The following is an 11,776-nucleotide window of genomic DNA, read 5'->3' as shown; positions in this document are numbered from 1 at the left end:
CCCTTCAGCAGAATGACATGTATTAATTACATGTATTAGGAACAAAATTTAGTCATAGGGACTACAACACACTTGTTTGCTCTGGAGCTTAATATGCTGTTAAAAAGTCGCTGGAGAGTAGATTAGACGGCACTAGCACGGGGCCCGATTGGGAGCAATCGGTCCAATCGGTTTAAGGTCGGCCCTGCCTACTGGAATAGTTTGCGTCAGCGCAACTCAAAATTTGAAATGGCATAGCAGTTATATATATAGATAGATCTGGCAACCTTGATGACAGTGATCATTTCTCGGTTCCTCGTGTCGCTCGTCTCATGCTCATTCTGCTGTAGTGTCCTGTCGACATGGCTGTTGAAGGGGAGGTGACTGAAGGTAAAGAAAAAGCAGATGAACAAATCAGTGCTACAGGAGATGGGAACCGCGTATTTACTGTGGAAAGTATCCTTTTATTAGATTGATAAATTGAGAGGGATGTGAGTTTATTATAACTTTTCTCAATGATAATAAATTCCATATGGTTATTGTCGAAAGATCAGATCGTCCTAGTAATTCAATTATACTTTGAAATAATTTTGACATTTAGAAACTGAATTTCGTTAGACGGTACATATTTGAGTAACCTTTGCAGTGTTTTTCTTACTATTCTATATATTTTTAGCTTCATGTAGACACAATTAGATAATGCGAAAGGCCAACTAAGCAGAAGTTGTACGTGGAACCAAATGTTCATAACTGCAACTAAGATCACAATTACAGTGGGATGCAATTTTCGCTGAGCACAAAAGATAAGGAATATCTCAGTATGTAGTAGAAAACTGTAGTTAGAGATTGAAACGTGTATTATAATTAGACCTTGGGGAATTTAAGTACAAGTGTGAATTTAGTTGCAACCATCAGTGACGAGTTTTTATTTATTTATTTATTTATTTAAATCAAATTTGGGTGTCACTCGAGCAGACCAAATAGAAAATTTATGGGTAAAACAAGATGGGAATTTTTTGTGAAGGAATGAGAGTGTGAATATGATTGATTACTGTCAGTGCACAGTACGTTGAAATTGCCTTTGAGTAATAGTGACAGTAGTGTATGTTTAAGTGTTCTCTTCCACTATCGTTTATGCGTATATCCCCGTCGCTGATGCGCCTGCTCACTACGGACGCACCCCCTCGCCACCGCTCGGCCCCCCTGCTGCTCTTCTGACTCAGATAGCATTCGTGTTTTTAGTGACCATCTAGCACAAATTGGTTCGTGTTTTATGCACTAGTTTTCATACCATCCGCCCACACTGTCTTTATACTGAGCCCTCCTGAAGTCAATCTGTAAGTAGTTCTGGAGCTTCTCATTTAGTGTACGGCCTGCTAAAAGAAATACAAAACTCTAACCTAACCTAAAAATGTGAGAAATGTGTCAAAAGTTGGTAGAACCATTTGCTCTAGTAATGCCCATATTTGTCGTCTTGTTGACAAATATTGCCTAATCTTCTGCAGATGATGGTCTCGGATAAAACTTACATAACTCTTTTCAGCGTTGTATTATTATTTATTTTAATGTAACGGTAAGAGTGCACTTTATGCCGAACATTCATTGGAACTGATTCCTCGGAACAGTTCAGAGATCAGTTTCCAAAAATTCTATGAGTTGAAGCAATCGAAAAGTAAATTCTGCAGAAGTTTTGCAGACCACCTAATAGGCAATCGTAATCTAACTTCACCAGCAAACTAAGATATATCATAACAATAATAGATTACGATTGCTAACCAAATGATCTACCACACTCACCAACAATTTACTCTTCAATTACTACGTACAAGGGCAATATCTTTGAGAACTGACGCTAAAGTCTTCCGAGAAATCAATTCAGGTGAAACGGTGACTATCAATTTTGAGATTAAATGGGGGGCTACCGCCCCCCAAACCCCCCGCTCAAGAACTGGTAAAGAAAACATCGAAAACCACAATAAATAATAAAACCACTACTGTAAATCTAACGTAATACAGAAAAATTAACGGCAAAAAAAAATAAATAAATAAATAAATAAATAAATAAAATAAAAAATAAAATAAGTCACCACCAATTATAAATCTATCCAGCATGACGAAGAAAAATGCGAAACCCACGTACCCCTTCCAACAATCAGTAATAATCAGGATGTACATGCTTAGAAATAATTTTTAAAAGAGAATCAGCACTGCGAGAGTTCTTACTACATTCTCTCAAAAATATCTCATTAGTTTCACGGCAAATATCACCGACTATCCACCTTTGACTACGGCGCATTCGACCGACATTAAATTTGCGTCTACCGAACAAACTCTTTTCAATGTTAAATCAATCCACACAATATTCCCAAACGATACGAATTCACTTCAGTATCACAAACTTTTTTAAGCAAAAAAATAATACCAGAACAATCAAACTCGCAAAACGGTCTGTTCAAATCGTGGACAATATTATAAGAACGAACCGACATCGAAATTAACTTCAGTTGGCACACTTCACTACCTTCTCTTTCCTTCACCAAAGTAACACGTGTTCAACTACCAAATTCAAACATACAGCATGATCACTCATTAGTACATAACAACCAATCAGCGACGTCAACACAACCAACCAACCACAGCACAAGAGACTATATCACTGACACCAAGCGCTAAAACACCAAAACAACATTCTCAACAGAAGGAATAAAAACAACGATTCCGTACCTGTTCCAGTGACTGTGATTCTGTTTCTCCAATGCCACTTTCAGTGACAAAATCACTTGTTCGGCATAAACTGCACTCTAGCCAATGTAACTTGTCTAGGATTACTCTTCTTTCATTTCCGTCGTTCACTCTTAACTGTTAATTACAAATGTTTATTTTCATGCTTATTTTGATTTTCTGTGTTGTATTAGTGCGCAGAATTAATACCTCCAAACTGTTAAATGTTGAACTACGCACTATTCAGAAATAACGAAAACAATGAATCCTTACCGTCTCATGTTTCCAACCATCACTATAAGCGACACCTTACTACAGTATTATGTAAATAAACTTTAAGAGGGGAACTTGGGACGGAGCAATCTGTCAAATACATGTACCTGGGACATCAAAAATTACAAATCACATACGAAAATATTTCTTTCCACACTAGATTGCGGCTAGATGAGTTCCAGGTTAAAATAAAATAATAATAATAATAATAAAAAAAAGGTTCGGATTTCATAACCAACGTAGTTTTGTCTATTTTTTCTCTCTGCTAGTTTAGTGCATTCCTGATCGAACTGTGGTTTGTTCCTGTGTATTTTCGCGTCCCCAATTTTTTCTTTCGCTGAAATGTTAATGTTATTCCTTATTTCAACCTAACTGTCCTATTTGTATTCATGACATATGAACTTCTCTCAGCAGAAAATACACTTACGGCCTTAGAAAATGCCTTATAAGTCCTGAAATAGTTGCATTCATGAGTACACATTTTTCTAAACTGGCCTTCTGATAGGGCTGTTGACAATAAATTTCCTTAGTTCTTAAAAATATAAAACCTGGAAAATAATATAAATAGAACTGAGAAAACATGGAATTAAAATAAAGTAAGATATAGAGTCTAAATTTGATGTATTGCTATTTTTATTTACCACTTTACTTCTGTAACAGTGCAACAATACTTCTTGGTACGTGTAATTACAAGTTCTTTCAATGACATAATTTTAAGCAATGTTGCAAACTTCGGCAGTTTTTATCATAGCTCTAACACAGTTTGAGATATGAAATGGCTGTAAACTGTATTGTGATCTTCACATCAATTGAAAACAGTTTACGAAGTTAGATGGGGTACTTATCTAAACTTTTTTTTTTTTTTTTTTTTTTTTTAATATCATACGACTGAACTTTCAAAAACACAGTGTGTCCGAGCTTCCTTATTAATATCTTAACAAGCGTAAAGAATACATTTGTGTATTTTCAGAGTACTGAAAATACTTGCAAGTTCTTAATGGGTGATAGTGATTCTTTTTCTTCTTTCGTGTTGAATTCATACGACTGCGGAAAGTTTCCTCTCTCTCATATAATGTTTACTAATGACCATTAACATCTATTTTCCTTAAGTAATATCAGTTCTGAAGCTGATCCGAGAAGCTCAACAGCAACATGGGTTACGACATGGCGATTACCAGAGATACAGGTATGTAAATCCTGCTACTACTTTATATATACTAATGTTAATGAATTAGTTGTCAAAATATAGTAAATACTTAATCACATGAAATGAAGAGACGACTATAAGTCCTTTTGTTATAACGGACATCTGAAACGACAAATACTTTCCTATTGTCTCTGTCAAGTGTAAAAGTGGAAAGGGGAGTTTTCGATACCTGGGTAGTATTCCTAGTAATGACATGAAGTGTGAACGTGAAATAAAAGCAAGGATAGGAATGGCGAAAGAAGCCTTTAGAAGGAAGAAAAAGTCTGTTTTATGGGACCTTGAATAAAAAATTGACAGAAATACTTATAAAATTCTCGTGTGAAATATTGTACAGCGGGGGACACTTCTAAATGGTACAGCCATATGGAGATTTACGGCTAAGGTGTACCATTTAGAAGTGTCCCCCGCTGTACATGTATGTTAGAAACATTGACATTACGCAAAGATGATGAGAAACTATTGGAAGCTTTCGAAATGAAGGTCTGGAGAAAAATCGGAAGAATTAGTTGGGTCGAGCGGAAAACTTATAAGAGGACGTTAGAAATGTTTGGGGAGAAAAGAACACTTTTAGATGATGAGAAGAGCAATAGAAACTGGTTGGGACATTAACTAAGAAGAAATATCATGAAGGACGTGCAGGAAAGAGAGGGAGGGGGCGAAGGAGGTTACAATTAATGGAATAAAAAACCAGAAAGATCATCGGAAGACCGTGGAGCATGGAAGCTTCTCAGTTGCGTCAAGTAACCTGCCAATAAGGATAGAATACCTATAATGATAATATTCCTCTGATTTGGATTCATAGATGACATCTTTATAGCACCCATGGCCAAGCAAAATTAAAAGAATTGATATACTTTCTAAAGAAGTGACTAGTCCTAAACAAGTTAAGCAGCTCCTTCTCCGATTATGTAGTTACCTTTCTGGATGTGGGAGTCATACTTGAGAATGGTGGTCTCGAGACTCATGTTCACATCAATTCTACCAGTGTAATACATCTAGTTCAAGGATTCCCACCAACACTATTTCAAGTGTTCCCTGTACTATTTCTTACCCTTTCGGGGAACCTGTATTTATTCCATCACATTGTTCTTCAAAATTTGCCCCTTAACATCCTGTCATCAGCACTAGCCAAGGATACCTACTCAACCTTATTAACAAACAGTTCAGGAAAAAGACAAAGAAAACCTGTATATCCTTCTACTACCAGCTTTTTTTTTTTTTTTAAATCCAATACCATCCCAGCCTTCATACCCTAAAGATACTAACAAACCTTGATCACTTCATCTCTATGTCTTTCAGAAAAAGGGGATACATTTATGTTACCACCTTGTCAGCGGACCATTCTCTCGTATTAACTGTGTGTACACTTCCTCATTACATGGCACTTTTTTCTTTTTTTTCTTCTTTTTTTTTTTGTAATAGTAGTAGTAGAAAGGCATAATGATATATTCGTAACCAGGTACAAGAGCAGGAGGTATTGGACACGTAAATCACCAGAATATGCTGCTTTTACGTGAAAGGCTCCAGAGACTCTACGATGAGTACTTGCACCAACAAAAGGAAGAGAGATACGTGAGCACAATAAAAAGAAGCTGAAGAACAATATTAAATGTACAACTGCGTCTGAAACTGGTAAATTGACGAAAAGGAGGTAGCGATTCATTCCGAACCGAAAAGAAAAGGGGTTACTTGACGTAAATTTACGTGACTCCGGCGTGAAAGTCGGTCTTTGGTCACGATTTTGTGTTACTTATTTTTAATCACAGTTAATTTTAATTCAAATAAATTGCTTTCGTTTTCTCTGTTTGAAAGTTTTGGTCATATTCGTAGATATTTTATGTAGAAATATGTAACCTTGTTTGAAGACAATTGTGAAGCTCTTAGAAAATGGAAAAATAGTGATGATATACATACATACATACATACATACATACATATATATATATATATATAAAAGGAAAGTTAATAATAATAAAAAAATAAAAAAAGCTAAAGTGAAATTGTCAAATTGGTGAGGGAGGGTCGGCTGTAGGTGAGGAGGAGGCTGACTTCAGAAAAATTTCATGTAGTCATGGAATTTTTATGAAGAGCCATGGAAAGTAAAGGAATCTTTTCTTTATCAGAACCTGTAGGAACCCTATGTAACCTCTGCTATGCTGTCATCGATTGAAATAGATTCGTTTATATTTTAAGGGATTTTAACAGGATATATTTTCAGTGCAGTGTTTTGTGTTACTTGTATTTTTTATTTTAATGTATTGTATATTGAAGTGATTTGATTATATTGTACGTAAATGTTTGTGTTGTAGAGGGTACTGCACGCGTCGCATTCGGAGGCTGCGAAAGGTTTTGCACATTACCCAGGGTGATAAGAAACATTTTAAGAGGAAGGATGTGACTGAAACCATGCTGAAGGATGAGCGGTAAGTTCAACACTATTCTTTGAAATTCTACTTATAGTGTGTAGTAAGTACCTTGTGAAAAGAATAGCATACTTGTAACTCCTGTGTCGCAGGTTGAACATTAACATTTTACGTTCTTCTTTCAATGATTCGATTTAACCCTTTCCAGTCATATTCTTTTGTGACTTGCACATACCCTGAGTGTTGTGTTTGTTGGAGAATAAGGTTGATAGGTTACTTGTGATTATCATGCTAATTCCAGCTTCACTGGAAATATGGTTTTATACTTTAAGAGTTCATGTTTATTTTCCTACGGCCACATTCTTCTCAAAATTCCACGTTTCATCCTTTGGCTCTGCTATATTCCTACAAGCACAAGTATAACTTGCGTTTGGCTTTTGACTCGAATTTCTGTTGGGTACACTGTGGCTTAATGGTAGAGGTGGTCATATTAGTTAAAAAAATCTTAACATTTTGTCTTTAATACTTGAAAATATTGTATATTTCAATTTTAGTTTTAAAATAACACCAAAGTTTATTTGTTTTAGGTTTATTTGTAATTTCATAACACAGTCTGCAAATGTTTTCAGAGTTGTAAATTGTCTAAAAGATTTTATGTAAATGTAAGCATTTTATAATTCCACTCATATATGAGGGCTATTTTTTTTTTCAACCTCCAATGGAGCATAACACACACAACGTGAGTCACAGAATCATTTTATTAGCAAAAGTCAAGTACAATTACAGTTACTTCTCCACATAGTCACCGTAAAGATTAAGGCATTTGTCATATCGATGAACGAGCTTTCCAATACCCTCTTCATAAACGATTGCCGTCAGCGTATGGAGATAGGTCTTCACAACATTTTGAAGTTCTCCATTGGTGCTGTCCTCCCAGACGTTGTTTCAGCAGGCGAAAAGGAGGAACATTACTAGGCGCTAGATCTGGGTACTGAAACACTTCCCACTGAAACTGAGCAAGCAGCTGCTTGGTTACGGCAGCAGTATGCGGTTTCGCGTTGTCATGGATCAAAACAATTAGAAATGGCAGTATGCCGCTTTTTTGTTTTGTATGGCTCGTCGCAGGTTACGTCTGGTCACGTTATGAAGACCTGACTCCATACGCTGGCGGCAACCGTTTATGAAGAAGAATTAGAAAGCTCGTTCATCGATATGACAAATTCCTTATGGTGACTATGTGGAGAAGTAACTAATTGTGCTTGACTTTTGCTAATAAAATTTTGTGATTCACACACACACACACACATATATATATATATACATATATATATATATATATATATATATATATATATATATATATATATATATATATATATATAATGTGTGTGTGTGTGTGTGTTATGCGTTATTCTCCATCGGAGGTTGAAAAGAGAAAATAGCCCACGTAGATAGATAGATATCTGCGTACTTTCCCTTGAGCTACCTTTTACTATTGTTAAACATCTCAGCTGTATTACACACTACATATTGTATTAATTTATATAGCCTGTGTTTTTTCTTTTAGATTGAATGATGAATCTTTCTTTTCTATTCATAGAGTGATCTACATTCCTTTGATGATGTCTGAACGGGCGTGGGCATATGCAATGCAGTTGAGACAGGAAGCGAACACAGAGCCACGGAAAAAGTTCCATTTAATCTCCCGGTTGCGGAAGGCCACCATCTATGCTCTTCAGCTGGAAAAATTATGTCAGGTGAGACGAAAGCAAGTAAACACATCATAATTATTATTCGTAGATTCAACTATATTTCACCATGAACTTCTAAAGACTCGATAGTTTCATTTCATGTATTAATTTCTAAATATAAGGTAACTATTATTTTTTCTTTATCTTAAGATAGGGTGAATGGAGAATTCGTTTAAAAAAAAAAAAAAAAATGAATACGAAGATATATCGTCGAGAAACTCGGTTCTTGGTCTTTGAGTCCAATTCCTCATTCAACTTCCCTTCGACAAATCCTAAGTGTCGTATAAAATTGTACAAAATAGATGGGTAATCATCGTTGTTTCCTGTTTTCCTGGTCTTGTCCAAAGGGCGTTAAATTTCATTTTTGTTTCATTTAAGTGATATTCTTGACAGTGCAGAAAGATGTCGCTCTCTCTATAAAGTACTGTATTGTGTTCTCGCAGTTCTGGACACAGCTGATCTGTGGAAATAAGTTTAACAATAAGATTGTTAAAATTACGTTAAATAAATGTCGCATTTTGTTATATCATTGCTGCGAGTTTGGTATTTTATGCGATACATCTTGTGTATAAATTCTGTTTAGTATCACAGTATTACGAAAAGTGATAATGTTTACAAAGTAATGTAAGCCAAAGGTTAGTACTCGCTGTAAGAAACAGAGTATTCTTCTAAGTAGCGCTTTCGGAAGATCCTGCTTCCATCTTCAATTTAGAAGCCATTCGAAGAGGATTTAAAACATGGAAGGAGAAATGTGGATAGGAAAAAAAAAAAGGTTAAAAGGATTTAAAATATGTGAAGAGCAAGTCATCTGTCAAAACAGACATACCAGTAGTAACTCACTTGTCACTGTTGTTTCCTGCTTTTTCTTACCTTCCAGACTGCGGAAATATGTAGTAAAAAGACGGCTGCAAATGACATTTATGTTTCCTTTATATAAATTGAGTATAGGTTTCTCTTTACACTATTTTAACTTTTTTTTTTTTTTATTATTACCTATTCACATTTCTCCCCTTGTTTTAACCCTCGAATTTGAGTTTTACATTCCACGGTTATGCCGGTTAGGTTAAAGGAGACGGTGATGATGAGTAATGAATGAAATGGTGGAATGGAGAAAATGGGAGGAAACGGGAGAGCCCCGAGAAAACCCACGCACACGGTGTTTGTCCACCACAAAGTTAAACGCTTGAATTGTTTCTAAGCTGAAGATGGAAGCAAGGTCTTCCGAAAGCGCTACTTAGAAGAATACTTTGTTTTTTGCGGTGAGTACTAGCCTTTTGCTTAGATTTCTTTGTAATTATGTTAGTTTTTTCGCAATAAGCCTCAAAAATTCAGGAAGCGCTATCGTCTGGAGTGTAGGTTGGCGAACTGGAGCCTTAAATACATCGTGAATTAACGGCATATGCATTTGTTCTTAGTACGCGTGTCTCCTTGCTTTTACTTGCCCATTTCAATTATTTCAGTTTCATGCACGTGCACTTACCACTTTTTAGTCCTTCTGTAGAAATGGGAGTCTACAGCATCTGATCGTTTAATTAGTTATTTAAATGCGTGTCTTTTTAATGAGAATTTTTCTCTTTAATCAGATCTATGATGTATAGAATAACATCTGCGGAGTATTTCAGGAGGAGAGAGATCCTGTTCAAATCTGTTCGACATTGTAAAGATATGAGTTTGGAGAACGTACATATAAAGTATTTCAAAATATAGTTATTTAAAAGATTCACTTTTAACGTCATTATATTGAGTTTATCAAATAGACACATTTCATGTTCCTTAATTTATTGTATTTGTTCCATGATAATGTGAAGCGCTTCAAAATGGGAAAGAAACTCAGGATCACGTGAGCACAATAATTCTTCATCCAGTTAGGAACCAGTTTTTGTTTTAATGTATCTCTTGATTTAACATTACTGAATGTGTAGACTATGATTTATGAATCTTTTCTTACAGAGTGACAAAGTAGATGCTCGAACTAAGCTAGAGGCTCAGGCGTATGTTGCATGGATTCATGGTTCTCTACACTTTGAGTTGCAGCTATGGAAACCAGCTATGGAGAATCTCAAAAAAGCTCAGTGAGTAATACATACAGATATTAAAATTTACAGGTTAGGGTTGAAGGCATACTTCTGACAATGTTTTATAATCAATAATAGTCCTAGAAAGAAGAGCAGCTATATTGAAAAATCATATTAGGCGCCAGGGTTGCGCAATATAAGACAATAAAACTTCGTTCGAGGAAAGCTGTTCGAATGTTGAGAAAATCTATGATGGATGAATATTGTCCTAGTGTCGGATGCCTTTTGAGCACTTGACGATTAGCTTAAGCGTCAGTTTGGTGGACGGAAGACAAAAGCACTGACCGCCAAGCAGTATATCTACGAGGGTGAGCTGATAAGTTCTTGGCCCAACCCAGAAGGACTTGAGCTGCAGGCATGAAAGTGTGAGGCTATTCAACATAGTCCCTTCGAAGGTCAACACACTTGGCACTTCGATACTGCAACTTCTCCAACCCCTTATATATAAAACCCTCAAGGTCTGCAAGAAAACTGTTCCGCAGCTGTTATCACCTCTTCATCACTGTGAAATTTCTGTCCTTTCAGTGCTGTTTTGAGTTTTGGAAACAGATAAAATAGATAATAATCAGAAGGGGGCAAGATCTGGCGAGTAAGGTGGGTGGTCAATGCACTGAAACCCTAGGTCCCTCAGAAAATCCATTATTGTGCCAGCCTTGTGGACGAGAGCATTGTCCTGCAAGAACAAGACACGTCGTATCAACTTTTCTTTGCGCTTTTCTTTAATAGCGTCCTTTACCTTAGCCAGCAGACAGCAGTAATACTCTGCAGTTATGGTTTGGCCCTTTGGAAGGTAGTCTGAGAGCAAAACACCATCCTTATCCCAGAATATTGAGGCAAGCACCTTCCCTGCTAACTTTTGTGCTTTGAATTTTTTGGGCCTTGGAGATCCTGAGTGTCGCCACTCGCATGACTGCTTTTTGGTTTCTGGATCAAAGTAATGCAACTACGTTTCATCCTGAGTAACAAGCCGATTCAAAAGATCGTCCTTGGGAGTTCGCAAAATGCCTTAAAATCACCTGCCATGATCTCACACGTTCACATTTCTGATCCGCGTTCAAACATTTCGGAATCCATTTCGCAGAAAGCTTGTGCATGTCCAGCTGATCATGGATTATTGACCCAACACGTTCTTTGGATATGTGCACTTTGTCAGCTATCTCCTGAAGCGAAATCCATCTGTTGCTCAGAATCAGGTCATGAATCTGGTCCACTTTTTCCGGAGTTGACACTGACACTGGCCTGCCACACCTGTTACCATCTTCTGTTGAAAATTCATCACGCTTGAAGTCCGCACACCATTTCTTCACAGTGGAGTATGAAGGGCACTGTTCACCCAATGTGTCTAGCATGCAACCATGGATTTCCTTGGGCGACTTCTGTTGCAGGAAGAAGAACTTCATTACACCT

At 36.6% G+C, this 11,776-nt stretch overlaps 1 protein-coding gene across 1 annotated transcript in view; it reads left to right on the top strand.

The window, feature by feature from the left end:
- The first annotated feature begins 277 nt into the window (after positions 1-277).
- Positions 278-11,776, top strand: part of Srp68 (signal recognition particle 68) — a 32,943-nt gene continuing 21,444 nt past the window's right edge. Inside the window, exons 1-5 of the mRNA XM_081732191.1 lie at positions 278-435; positions 4,093-4,159; positions 6,490-6,603; positions 8,144-8,300; positions 10,245-10,366. Coding sequence (XP_081588317.1) covers positions 342-435; positions 4,093-4,159; positions 6,490-6,603; positions 8,144-8,300; positions 10,245-10,366 — 554 coding nt within the window. The 5' untranslated portion in view covers positions 278-341. The remainder of the gene's footprint in view (positions 436-4,092; positions 4,160-6,489; positions 6,604-8,143; positions 8,301-10,244; positions 10,367-11,776) is intronic.

Source organism: Thermobia domestica, chromosome 11, assembly GCF_964235325.1.
Source record: "Thermobia domestica chromosome 11, izTheDome1.hap1.1, whole genome shotgun sequence".
In the NCBI taxonomy this organism is placed as follows: Eukaryota; Metazoa; Arthropoda; class Insecta; order Zygentoma; family Lepismatidae; genus Thermobia; species Thermobia domestica.
Note: the sequence above shows the minus strand (reverse complement) of the source record. Positions and strands in the feature narration are given on the sequence as shown.